Here is a 14,828-nt window from a genome sequence, read left to right as displayed (position 1 = left end):
ATGTGGACAATGAGGAATATGGAGGTGAGGTGGAGAGTAGGGGTGGTAATAAAGCTGGCAAATAGGGTTGATCAAATCAATCTATTGCTCAAGATCTTTACAGAAACCAATAGCTCCCAGGTAACTTACAACAGCCACTGGATTAACCTATGATTCACTCACGGCAGAAGTATTGTGCTGTTGTCTGAGACAGTGTAAGATGTGGTGTTCAGTGTCATCTGTGTGATGGTTGTATGGGGGGGGGGGGGAGTTTGTTTCCTGAGCTGGGTATATTCTCTGTTGGTATTTTCTAGTGCAGGATAGTGGCCTGAATGCAGTTAGATCATGAAGCTGTGGGTCTTTCTCAGTGGCACTGTGTCAAGCTTTCAAGCAGTTGCACTGAGTCTTGAGATGGTGAGGAAGGAATGGCACCACCCTAGAAATGGACAGCAGACACACGTGCTCTCCTGCTGACACAAAATGTACACAAACAACCTTACTTCTTCAAAGAGGTGTGGTCTAATCCAATTTCTCTCTCTCACACATCTCCCAACTACATTCTTCTCCTATATTTTTGTTTCTTTCACATATAGAAGACAGTGCCCTGCCCTCCCACTTCTATTAGTTACATACATACATACATATATATACCAAGGCTTTTTCCCCCCTTACAAGGGAGGTAGCCAAAAAGGAAAAGGCATAAAATCATTCCCACCCATTCCATCCCTGAATACACTCCACACCCCTCCACCCTCCCTCTTATCTTAGCACCTCCTGGATGATGGGTCATCCCTGCACCTTGTCCACTGCCTTGGGTCAGAAGCAGTGTCACAAGACACAGAACATCCACAGCAAGGCTGCTTCATTAAATCGGTGACCCCCTCTCTGTCCCCCCATGCATAAAAGGAGAAGACGGGGAGAAATCCCTTCAAGTTGTATCAAATTTCTCTCACACATACTACCTCACCCCCCATCCCCGTCCATTCCACCTCATGCATCACAACATCATCCATATACAACCATTCTCCATTCACCCGCCTTCTGTCCTCTCCCGTTCTTCCTCAACAGACATTCCCCTCTTCCCCAAACCATCCTAATACTCTTTCATCAACCCTATCTCCCAACTCCCTTTCCACCCCCGTTCTTCTACTCACCTCCTCATTTCTCATTCTATCTAGCCTAGTAACCCCCATCATACTTCTCAGACACCTCATCTCAAACACATTCAAACTCCTTCTCTCTTCCTCTCTTATGTTCCATGTTTCTGCTCCATACAGTGCTGTTGGCACAATCACTCCTTCATACAGTCTCCTCTTAGCATCCATTCCCAAATGTCTATTCCTCATTACACTCTTCAATCCACCAAGGCATTTACACGCTTCTCTCAATCTACATTCTACCTCCACCTTCACTCCACCTTTTCCTGCCACATTTGCACCCAAGTATCTAAAACTATCCACTAGACTCCAGTGAGCATTAAGGGCCCTTAATGCTCACTTCCAGTCTACTGCCACTTTCACCCCTTGTACATCTCATCACCTTACTTTTACCCACATTTATCTTTAGCATTCTTCTATCACATACTCTCCCAAACTCTGTCACCAACTTCCTCAGTCCCTCCTCTGATTGGTGACACAAAAACCAAGCCAGGTCTTTAAACTTACCCCATAAACTAGACATGCACATTTATCAAATGCAACAGATGCCACTACTGTTTCCATATAACATGTGCAATATTTCCTAACACAATCCAATGCACAAAGACTGGGGCTAGAATCAACACATGAACAATTACACATAAAAGCACACCCTAAAAATACATACATATACCAAAGGCTATTTCCCCCTAACAAGGGAGGTGGCCAAAAACAAAGGCATAAAATCCACTCCCAACCCATTCCATCCTCACATACTCCACTTCCATTCACCCAATTTACTTTTATCTTGGCTCCTCCTGGATGATGGGTCGTCCCTGCATCTTGTCAACTGCCCTGGGTCAGAAGCAGTGTTGCAAGACACAGCACATCCATAGTAAGGGCACTTCATTAAATCTGCAACCCCCACTCTCTGTCCCCTCATGCAGAAAAAGAGAAGATGGGGAGAAATCCCTTCAGGCTGTGTCAAATGATTTTTTCACACATACTCCCTCACCCCCCATCCTCCACCCACTCCCTTTCATGCAATACAGCATCATCCATACACGACCATTCTCCATTCACCCCTATATTCTGTGTTCTCCCATCCTTCCTCAACAGACATCCATCTCGTCCTTGGTCACCCCTTCTACCTGTCTTCCACACCTCTTTTACTAATCTTTCTTCACTTAGTCTTTCCATGTGTCCAAACCATCCCACACCCTAAAAATACTACAGTTTAATATAAATGAACTCCCTAATAAACACTTGGAGCTGCTACTGGAGCTTGCAATCAACACAAGTTACACCTAAAAGCACTCAAACAAAGCCCTCTGTGAGGGGCACCGTCCTAGCCTCCTGATAGGGGGGGAGAGTGCAACTTTAAACCATATCATCATCAATAAAGACGAAAGCTGTTACACTTGACATGAACACAACATAATATACCACTAGTTCAAGAAACAATACTGATACTACAAATAACACCCTCATTAACTGACTACCCAACAATATAAGAAGACAACAAAGGTGGATGGGACTGCTTGGCCAGACAGTCTAGTGAATCACAACAACAACGAAGGAGGACTCGTTATAGTAGCACAGTCACCACTACTTAAATAATCAGAATCCATTTGTAAATAAAAATAACCTACACCATCATGAACATATACATCACATTCATTATATCAGATGATCAGAACACACAACATTCAATCAGGCTTAACAAAATGCAGGTCAAAGATGAAAAAAATAATAGAACAATTCCCCCATAGACATGCAATTACCAAAGGCTCTTTCACCCATACATGGCAGCCTCCCTCTTTTCTTGGCTCATCCTGAATGATGGGTCATCCCTGCATCCTGCCCACTGCCCTGGGTCATGAGACCCCCCCCCCCCGACTGCATGAAAATATTATACACAGATACTCCCTCAACCCCTCCCCCATCCCCTTCCATGCATCACATCATCATCCACACAACCATTCTCCACTCACCCCTATCTTCTTCCACCTCAACAGACATCCCCCTCTTTCCCAATGCCCTTTTTATCCCATCCAAACCACTCATTCCCTCCACTTCCAACTCTAAAACAGGCTCCAACAGTCTCAAAAACTTTTGACTGCTCTCAACAGATCTCCTCCCATCTCATATCTGCAATACCTACCATAGTGCCTTCCTGTCTACACTGTCACAAGCCCCCCTCCAAATCCACAAAGGCCCATAAAACATCCTTACTCCTTCCCAAAGCCTTCTCACACATCCACCTCACCACAAAAACCTGATCCACGCAACCCTCACCACTCCTCACAAATCACTCCCCCTGTTCCTCTCCCAATCCTCTCAATTAAAAAATTCCCCTAAGCCTTCCCAACTACTCAAGAAATTGATCCCTCTGTAACCACTATTCATACCTATCCCCTCTCCCTTGTAAAGCAAAATCATACAGGCACTCCTCCAGTCCTCTGGCACTCTACCCTCTTTCAGACAAACAAACAACCTCACAAGCCAGTCCACCATCACTGTACCTTCCTTTTTAGATATTCCACATGACACCCATCTAACCCAAGTGCCTTACCTGCTCATCATTTTAATAACCTCTTTCACCTCATCTTTTCTCAATTCTCCTCCATTTTCCTCATTCATCAGTCACTTTCTTAGCATTTCACACTACAACTATTTTTTCTTACCTAGTCTCATTCACATTTAACAATTCCCTAATACTCTGCCCATCTTCCTCTTACAGCCTACTCTTCCATTATCATCTCTCCATCAGCACCTTTTACCTTTTCATCTCTTAATTTCCTTCCAAAACATCTCTTTATTACTTTCAAAATTGTCATATTCTTACCCCAGTTCACATCTGCTCTCCTTTATCTGATGCTTTACTTCTCTTTTCTTTGTATCTCTCATATGATTTGTCCTATTTTGCACCCAATCTGTGAATGTTCATATTTTCTCTTCTACAACCTTCTTTGCTTCCTCATCCCACCACTCACTACCCTACCTTCTATATCCTACTGCCTTCCTTGTTCCACACACCATATTTGCATACATTGTAACTCACTCCTTGAAACATCCCCATTCCTCTTCCACTCCTAGTTCTACTCTATCTTTCACTCCCTGCCACTCTTCTCTCAGCTTCTCTTCTTTCTCATTTAAGCAGTTTACTTTAAGCACCTCCCTACCTTCTGTCCTTTTCCTCTTTTCCATCTATCCTCCACTCTCAACTTACCTTACACCAAAAAATGATCTGATATTCCACTACTCTCTACCCTAAGAACACATACATCCAAAACTCTTCCTGCTCTTCTCCTGGTTAATACTATATAGTCCATTAAAGCCCTATCTACTACCCCTCCATCCATGACCCTCTCCCATGTGTACTTATGCTTGACTTTCTTCCTAAATACTGTGTTTGCTATCATCAATTCTCTTTCTAGACATATCTCCATCAACTCTTCACTGTGATTTTTTCCTGGCACTCCACACTTCCCAACCACTGTCTATTGGTTTGTTTCCTACCCTAGCACTGAGATCTCCTAATACCACTACACTGATATTCATCTCTAAACTCTCTATACCCTTGTTTAAATCTATCCAAAACTCCCTTTCCTTTATACTTTTCTCACTACCAAGCTCATATACACTTAAAGATAGGGGTGAATAGAGAATGGTTGTACATTATATGGATGATGCTGTGATGCATAGAAGGGAGTGGGTGGGGGATGAGGGGTTTGGGAGTTATGTGTGAATGATATTTTGATGCAGCCTGAAGGGATTTTTCTGTCTTCCATTTTTCTACATGAAGGGGATGGAGGGTGGGTGGGTCACTAATTAAATGAAGCGGCCTTGCTGTGGATGTGCTGTGTCTTGTCTTATTGCATTGCTTCTGACCCAGAGCAATGGGCAAGATGCAGGGATGACCCATCATCCAGGAGCCAAGAAAACAGGGACTGGGTGGTGAATGGGAATGGTGTGGGTGGGGATGGAATGGGTGGAAGCAGAATTATGCCTTTTGTCTTTGGCTACCTCCCTTGTAGGGGGAACAAGCCCTTGGTATATGTATGTATTATTATCATTATTTTTCAATGGAGATTAATCTTCAATCATAAGAAAATGCTAAGTGACCCAAACAAGACGTTCCTTCCATGACAATATATATATATATATATATATATATATATATACATACATACACACACACATATATATATATATATATATATCATACCGGCATCTGGATTCAAAACATCATTCAGCAGAGGAACAGTATCAACATGGCCACAAAGTCATTGTCCCTGACTTGTTTCACAATACAGAAAATACTGAGCATTTCATCCAACACTGCACTCTTGCCATACCAAGACTACAACATCTCTTCCATGAATGATTCATAAGCCAATCCAGTAATCATTCCTGATTACCTAGTTGTGGGTCTTCTACAAGATAGATTTACAGGAATAGACTGAATCTACTGGCAGTAACAGAAGCCTTCATTAAGTTTCAAACTTCCCATAATCCTAATTCTTATTTGAATCCCACACCAGACAAGAACCACACTAGCATGCTTACTCTCAGGACACTATTTGGCACTAAGATAGTTCAAACACAGAGTAGTCCTGGCCACAGATTCAAACTGCCCCAGATGCAACCACCACCCAGAAGACACAGAACACCTTGTACTACTATGCCTCACACTAACAATCTCCAGTCAACAACAAAATATCTCTTCTCTATGTGCTTTATGATACCACCCAGAGGCAGTTGCCAATTTCATGGAGGTCATGGGTCTTCTGCAAGAGATCAGGGGCAACAGATTGATTGACTATTTGAATCTCAATCTCTATAAACACATTCTCACATACATACCTTTTCTACATTTTCCAAGTCTTGTCTAAGTTGGGTCTGCAGGGCTTTCAGGGTAAGGAGGGGAAGCTTGTCCAATTCCACATGTGGGTGAAGAGCATGGATGTACGGGGCAATCTGGCCCCCCCTGCCATCTTCTAGTTCCTTCTGCAAAGTGCCTAGTTTAGCTAGAGCCTGGGAACAGAGGGGTCACATTACCTGCCTGGGCCTTTTGCCGAGACGCAAAACACAAGTGACTACTGAGAGAATGGAAACCAATTGAAAAGTACATCTACTTCCACTTCTAACCAAGAAATAGCTTCCATGATTGTACTCTCTGGCCCCTAAGTACAAATAAAATGTCAAAAGCATCATATGACTTCTATGAATAATCTGTAATGGATATATATATATATATATAAAATATATATATATATAATATTAATCTGCGTCTCCTACAACTTATGTGACCCTTTTTTCATAAATGCACAATGTGTATAATAAGAGAGAGAGAGCGAGAGCGAGAGAGAGAGAGAGAGAGAGAGAGAGAGAGAGAGAGAGAGAGAGAGAGAGAGAGAGAGAGAGAGAGAGAGACGACTGCCCTCACCTCATCCTTGGCCTGCTCTGCTAGCTTGGCTTTTCTAGAAGCTTCTTCTGCTTCCCGTTTCCAAGCTTCACAAGCAGTTCTGGCTTGAGCTATTCCTTCTTCCCAAGATGCTAGTTTGGCTCGATTAGTAACTAGTTCCTCTCTTAACCTCTGCATCTCAGAACCATTGAATGAAGAAACTAACGGAGACTGTGACAAAGGATTGCTCATTTGATTTGATGATCTGGTGTGTGGAGACATGTTGGCTACATCGAAAAGACCCGAAGATGGGAAGGCACCACTCAGCTTGCTGGCCCCGGCACCAAGAAAGGCTGCTGTGGCTCCTGGCTGGCAATGTAAAAGAATAACCTGACATCAGAACATACAAATGTCAGACATGTTCTTGGCTATGAAATATATGATATATGGCATTCTAATGTCAATAACAAGTGTTTAATACATGACAATTTTCCATGAATGTACACTTTTCATATAAAATTAAATCCTACCTTCCCACTAACCTGATCCAAAGAGTTTTGCATAGAAGAATGCAAGAACGAATGAGGAAAAGCTGGTGATGATGTGGAGGGTGAGAGGCTGGCAAGGACACTACGTTCATGGAAATTTGACCCTGGAATATTAACTGGAGCACTGGATCCTAATAACCCTGAAAAGAAGAGGTTAAAAGTATGTGACAAATGCAGAGGAGAAAGGAAATGCGTGAATAATAATGATTACCTCTAGTTTCACTGACTGGAAACCTGCAGCCTTAGTGTGATTGGCAAAAGTTCTCAGGTCATGCTATACATTTCTTGGGGAAAAACTTTTGCCTCTTAATGTTGTATTAGTGTGGCATAGTTTCTATGTAATTGGCTTACAGTAGCAGAAGACCAGCTGTCATCGTGTCTATTCAATAATTTCTTGCATGGATGAGGGAGAAATGTTGCCATGCAATGAGCAGTAGTTGTCACTCAGGTCAGATTAACCGGGTAGCTGCTTCAATTAGTGATATGGTGAGTGGTTGTGTTACCGTGTTCAGCGCCGATGAGGTACACTCTCTACTTAGTAGAATTGAAGCCTTGGAGGATGCTGTAAAGTGCCTTAAAGAGGGGAATCGAGTTTTCCATTCGAAGGCCCAAAATTCCAAAGACAAAACTAGCTTTGAGCCTGGATGGAAAATGGCAAAAAATAAGATGTGGAAAAACAGAAAAAAGTCCTCACAAGCCCCACTCGATTGCAAGAACTAGTTTCAAGTACTAGCGAATCTAAGAAGAAGAAATAAATGAAATTCAAGAGAAGAAGGGAAGGGCAGATGCAGGATTCCTGCCCACAGGTAATATTTTGGTTGTAGGAGACAGTCAAGTGAGGTACTTAGACAGGGCTTTCTGCGATAAAGATAGGAAACATAGGATGCATGTGTGTTTCCCCGGCATATGGATAAGAGATGTCAGGTCATGACCAGGGGTCGGGTCACAGAGGGTAATATGTATACCTTGGGTCAGGTCACTTGGGGGTGGGGGCTCAACAGACAGGTCAGCAATTTGGATGAAATGTATAGCAATCTACCTGACCTAATTATTAATGCACAAAATACATTTATCCCCCTGAAGTCAATACATAAAATTAGTAATACTCCAAAATGGATGACTGGCAGATTGAAACATGAGATCAGAATGAAAAGAGGACTTAATAAAAAACGGGGAAACACACCTTAGATCAAGATATAACGAGATGGCAAAGCTGGTTAAAAAGAATACATGTACAGCGAAACGTAATTATGGAATTAAGGTTGCCAGTCAAGCAAGATCCAACCAAAAGGGTTTCTTTCATCTCTATAAAACAAAAAGAGAAAGAATAGGATCAATTAAAAACGATGAAAATGTCATTATAGAATCGGAAGAAAAAATGAGTGGGGAGTATAACAATTATTTTCTTTCGGTATTTACTAATGAGAGGTTAGATATACCTGACTGCGATCCGATTTTCAGAGGGGAAGAAGAAAGTAGTCTAATATAGGCATTAGTAAAGAAGTAGTCAAGCAGATTGAAAGACTAGACGAACTTTTTCCAAGAATGCTTAAGGAGTGTAAATTTGAAATCTGCGACCAGTTAACTGAAATATCTAATAAATCGGTAGACACTGGTTTTGTGCCTATTGCTTAAAGGCAGGCAAACGTTGTTCCTGTTTTTAAGAAGGGAGATTGATTGTTTATATGCAACTACAGACCAATCCGTTTGACATTGGTTATAGGAAAAATGCTCAAATCAGTAATAGTAAATAGACTCGGAGAACACATTGAAAGACATCATTTAATTTGTGATTTACAGCATGGTTTCTCTAAGGGTAAGTCATGCGTGACTAATCTTCTATCCTTTTACACTAAAGTATACAAGGCGTTGGATAACAATGATAATTACGATGTTATTTACCTTGACTTTAGCAAAGCGTTCGACAAGGTGCCACACCAAAGACTACTAAATAAAATCAAAGCGCATGACATAGGAGGAAAAGTGTTAGAATGGATTAGAGCTTGAATTTGTAACAGAAAACAGCGGGTCACCATAAATGGAGTAAAATCTAGGTGGGACAATATTACTAGTGGGGTCCCCCAGGGCTCGGTTTTGGGTCTCTTGTTGTTCATTATGTACATAAATGACTTAGATGATGGGTTAAATAGTGATGTTATTAACAAATTGTTCACATGGTCGGTGAAATGGCAAATGTAGCATGTTAAACATAGGGCTACACAACCCCGAAAATAGATACAGCTTAGATAACACGCTTTTAGAGAAAACCGAGTGCGAGAGAGACTTGGGAGTTCCAATTCTGGACCTTAAAACCAGGAAACAGTGCATTTGTGCCAGGAATAAAGCAAACAGAGCATTAGGTTTCATTGCTAGGATGGTAACGAATAGAAGTGCAGAGGTAATTATCAAACTCTACCTAGCGATAGACCCATCCTTGACTATGCGGCACAGTTTTGGTCTCCGTCCTACAGAATGGACATCAATTCACTAGAATCAGTAGAGAGAAGAATGACCAAAATGATACATGGACTCAGAAATTTGCCTTACAAAGGCTTAGGCACCTTAACTTACACTCTCTGGAAAGACGCAGTGCGGGGTGATCTAATAGAGGTGTTCAAGTGGATCAAAGGCTTTAAGAAGGATGATGCAAACCAGGTCATCATAACAACAGGGCAGGACTCGCAGTAATGGTTTTAAACTAGACAAATTTAGATTTAAGAAGAAAATAGGCAAAAATTGGTTTACTAATAGGGTGGTTGACGAATGGAATACACTTTGTAACCTAGTGCTAAGCGCTGAAACTATCAGTTGTTTTAAGAAACGATTAGACATCTTTATGGATGGGGATGACAGGTGGTGATGGATATGGAGCTGCCTAGTGTAGTCCTTATGGTCTCTTGCAGTCTCCTTCATTCTTATGTTCTTAAGCAATGGGGATAACCCAGCTTCAACTGTCAGGCCCTGCTATGATGCGGTCTTCCTGTGTGTGTAAGCGAGGAGGAATGTCCCTTCATTAAAAAGTAGCTAAGATGGGTGGATGTAAAGTTGACTTGGCCAGCCCCTCATTTAGGGGAGAGGGCATTTAGTACACGTGCTAACAGAATAACAACACATACTATCAGAATTATTTGAGGAAGCAAAATTAATTATGCTAACATGTACCTTTTAATATTACAGGGAATGATCTCATGCTCAATAAAAACTACTTTGCACAACTGCTTTTGCAAGTTACAGAAGAAAATAACATTTGCTGGTATGTATGAAATTATCTCATGCTTAATAAGAACTACTTTGCATTAAGAAAGAGGAAAAGTATATGGGTCAATCTATATACATACATATATGTATATAAAATCCAATTATCTTAAGTACTATGTATCAAAGAAGAAAAAAAAAAAAAAAAAAAAAAAAAAAAATACACTAAAATTTGTTGGAATCAACAATATCAAGACCATCTATGAATATATTTAAATCTGGGAATAACAACAACATAAGGAAAAAATTACAAAGTAGAAAATATATATGTAAACGAAAAAAATAATAATAATAATAATAAATAAATAAAATAAAAACATATATAAATAAATAAATGAAAAAAGAAAGAAAAAAGAAAATAGAAGAATATGGGTAACCTTAGAAATACCTTCCACAGTCTCACCTGAGTTAGCTAGGCCTGTTGATATAGAATTACTAAGAGCATTGTTCTCACCATCTAGGTCTCTGTCTATAGATGCAGCTATATTTAAAGGTTCATCTAGATTCAAGTCTTCTAATGCACTTCCTGCAAAGAATTGGGAGGACTTTCTTTAGCCCCATTACAACAAGGTTACTACAAACCTAACTGTCTAATCTTAGTACCTGAAGTACTGCAAAATCCCCTTCATAGTACTTAAAATATTTCTATTAAATACCTATGTCTTGCAAAGAAAAGAAAAATATATCTTATACCAAAGCTTCTAGGGTACTACTAAGTGCATCCAAAAATGTCTCGTGAAAACTATTATACCAAATCGTGGGTTTTTTTCCTTCAAGCCAAGACCTATTTACAAAACAGTAATAGAGGTAAATCCCCCTTGTCCATGTTTACATTTGGTCTTGCAGTGCAAAGATGGTATGGAACAAAGAGGACAGGAGGAAATAGAAGAGGTAGAGTGGTGGGATAAGGGAGCAAAGAAGGTTGTAGAAGAGAAGAAGCGAGCTTTCACAGATTGGTTACAAAATAAGACAAAAGAATCATATAAGATGTACAAAGATAAGAGAAGTAAAGCATAAGATAAAGGAGACAAAGATGTGAAATGGGGTAAAAGTATGACACAAAACTTTAAAAGTGTGTTGGCACGGTAAAATATGTTTTGGAAGGAAATTAAGAGAAGAGGAGGAGGCGAATCAAGTAGAGAAGAAAAGGTAAAATGTGCAGATGGAGAGATGATAATGGAAGAGAAAATAGTAAGAGGAAGATGGGCAGAGTATTTTAGGGAGTTGCTAAATGTGAAGGAGGATAGGGAGGGAAAGATAGTTGCAGTGGGAAGTGCTAAGAAAATGACCATGCTGAGTGGGGAAAATGGAGGAGAAATATAGAAAGATGAAGTGAAGGCAGTTCTTAAGGTGATGATGAGAGCAGGTAAGGCACTTGGGTTAGATGGATGTCATGCAGAATGTCTGAAAAAAGGAGGTACAGTGATGGACTGGCTAGTGAGGTTACTTAATGTTTAAGAGAGGGTAGAGTGCTGGAGGACTGGAGGAATGCCTACATAGTTCCACTTTACAAGGGAAAAGGGGACAAGCATGAGTGTAGTAGTTTCAGAGGGATCAGCTTGTTAAGTGTAGTTGGGAAGGCTTATGGGAGGGTCTTGATTGAGAGGATTAGTAGAGGAACAGAGGGAGTAACTGGTGAGGAACAGTGTGGGTTTAGGACAGGTAGGGGTAGTGTAGCTCAAATTTTTGTGGTATATGTGAGAAAGCTGTAGGAAAAGGTAAGGATGTTTTTTTGGGGCTTTTATGGATTTAGGAAAGGCTTATGACAGGGTAGACATGAAGGTACCATGGGAAGTATTGCAGATATATGAGATAGGAGGAAAGCTTTTAAGAGCAGTCAAAAGTTTTTATAAGAGTAGTAGAGCTTGTGTTAGGATTAGAAATGGGTAGAGTGAATGGTTTGAGATAATGGTGGGACTTTGTCAGGGATGCATTATGTTGTCTTGGTTGTTAAATTTATACATGGATGGGGTGGTACGAGATGTAGTGGGCTGGGGATTGGAGATGGTTAAAGAAAATGGAGAAAAGTGGGAGTTAAGTCAGTTGTTATTTGCTGATGACACTGGGCTTGTAGCAGGATCAGGAGAGATTGAGGAAGTTAGTGACATATATTTGGGAAGGTGTGCAAAAGAAGGAATCTGAAGGGAAGGTGTGCAAAAGAAGGAAGTTGAAGATAAATGTGGGTAAAAGTTAGGTGATGAGATGTACTAAGGGAGAAATTGGCAGCAGACTGGAAGTGAGTATTAAGGGAGACTGGAGGAAGTGGATAGTTTTAGATACTTAGGTGGAAATATGGCGGGAAAGGGAGGAGTGAAGGTGGAGGTAGAATGTAGATTGAGAGAAGCAAGTAAATGCCCTGCAGGAATAAAAAGTATAATGAGAAATACTTTTGGGAATGGATGCTAAGAGGAGATTGTATGAAGGAGTGATTGTACCGACAGCACTGTTTGGGGCAGAAACATGGAACATAAGGGAGGAGTTTGAATGTGTTTGAGATGAGGTTCCTGAGAAGTATGATAGGGGTTACTAGGCTCGATAGTGAGAAACAAGGAGGTGAGGAGGAGAATGGAGGTGGAAAGGGAGTTGGGAGATTGAGTTGAAAGAGTATTGAGATGGTTTGGACACATGGAAAGAATGAGTGAAGAAAGATTAGTAAAAGATGGAAGGCAGAGATGGGAGGAGTGAAGGGGAGACCTAGGATGAAATGGATGGATAGGGTAAAAGGGGCATTGGGAAAGAGGGGAATGTCTGTTAAGAAAGGATAGGAGAGGACAGAAGATAAGAGTGAATGGAGAATGGTTGTGTATGGACAATGCTGTGATGCATGAGGGGGAGTGGGTGGGGGATGGGGGCAAGCTGTTGTTTGCGGATGACATTGAGCTTGTAGCAGGATCAGAGGAGAGATTGAGGGAGTTGGTGACAGTTTGGGAGTGTGTGTGCAAAAAGAAATTTGAAGATAAATGTGGGTTAAAGTAAGGCGATGAGATGTACAAGGGGTGAAAATGGCAGTAGACTGGAAGTGAGCATTAAGGGAGAGTGACTGGAGGAAGTGGATAGTTTTAGATACTTGGGTGTGAATGTGGCAGGAAAGGGAGTGGTGGAGGTAGAATGTAGATTGGGAGAAGTGAGTAAATGCCTTGGTGAATTAGAAAGTGTAACGAGGAATACATTTGGTATTGGATGCTAAGAGAAGATTGTATGAAAGAGCGATTGTCCAAACAGCACTGTATGGGGCAGAAACATGGAACATAAGAGAGGAGAAAAGGAGTTTGAACGTGTTTGGGATGAGGTGTCTGAGAAGTATGATGGGGGTTACTAGGCTGGATAGGGTGAGAAATGAGGAGGTGAGGAGGAGAACAGGGGTGGAAAGGGAGTTGGAAGATAGGGTGGATGAAAGAATATTGGGACAGTTTGGACACATGGAAAGAATGAGTGCAGAAAGATTAGTAAAAGGTGTGGAAGGCAGAAGTGGAGGGAGTGAACATGTGGGGGCGACCTAGAATGAGATGGATGGATGGATGGGGTGAAAGGGGCTTTGGGGAAGAGGGGAATGTCTGTTGAGGAAGGACGGGAGAGGACAGAAGACAGGGGTGAATGGAGAATGGTTGTATATGGATGATGTTGTGATGCATGAGGTGGAATGGGTGGGGGGATGAGGGGTGAGGTAGTACGAGTGAGAAAAATTTGACACAGCCTGAAGGGATTTCTCCCCGTCTTCTCCTTTTATGCATGGGGGGACGGAGAGGGGGGGGGGTCGCCGATTTAATGAAGCGGCCTTGCTGTGGATGTGCTATGTCTTGCAACACTGCTTCTGACCCAGGGCAGTGGACAAGGTGCAGAGATGACCTGTCATCCAGGAGGTGCTAAGATAAGAGGGAGGGTGGAGGGGTGTGGAGTGTATTCAGGGATTGAATGGGTGGGAATGATTTTATGCCTTTTCCTTTTTGGCTACCTCCCTTGTAAGGGGGAAAAAGCCTTGGTATATGGATGTATATATATATATATATATATATATATATATATGTATATATATATATATGTATATATATAAAGTATATATATATATATATATATATATATATATATATATATATATATATATATATATATATATATATATATATATTATATATGAGAGAGGCAGAGGGGAAAACACACATAGAACGAGTTTATTTTTTAACTAGTTTCGCACTATGGTGCTTCTTCTGAAGCAGCACAATAGTGCGAAACTAGTTAATGAATAAACTCTCATTCTATTTGTGTGTTTTCCCCTCTGCCTCTCTCACCTGTCAAGATGTCGTCACATATATTATATATATATATTTCTACACACACACATATATATATATATATATATATTTCTACACACACACATATATATATATATCTTATACCTATGTATATATATATATATATATATATTTATATAAATATATTTATACATATATATATTTATATAAATATATTTATATATATATATATATATATAAATATATTTAT

At 40.7% G+C, this 14,828-nt stretch overlaps 1 protein-coding gene across 2 annotated transcripts in view; it reads right to left on the bottom strand.

The window, feature by feature from the left end:
- The window catches only part of unk (RING finger protein unk), a 70,579-nt gene that overhangs the window by 20,530 nt on the left and 35,221 nt on the right, over positions 1-14,828 (bottom strand). For both annotated transcript variants that reach the window (XM_076183845.1, XM_076183844.1), the window contains exons 10-13: positions 10,732-10,854; positions 7,056-7,213; positions 6,568-6,894; positions 5,985-6,155 (exon numbers count right to left, since the gene is read on the bottom strand). In XM_076183845.1, coding sequence (XP_076039960.1) covers positions 5,985-6,155; positions 6,568-6,894; positions 7,056-7,213; positions 10,732-10,854 — 779 coding nt within the window. The remainder of the gene's footprint in view (positions 1-5,984; positions 6,156-6,567; positions 6,895-7,055; positions 7,214-10,731; positions 10,855-14,828) is intronic.

This window comes from Oratosquilla oratoria, chromosome 4 (genome assembly GCF_046742065.1).
Source record: "Oratosquilla oratoria isolate Oo_2021 chromosome 4, ASM4674206v1, whole genome shotgun sequence".
NCBI lineage: Eukaryota > Metazoa > Arthropoda > Malacostraca > Stomatopoda > Squillidae > Oratosquilla > Oratosquilla oratoria.
This window is presented reverse-complemented; position numbering and strand designations above follow the sequence as displayed.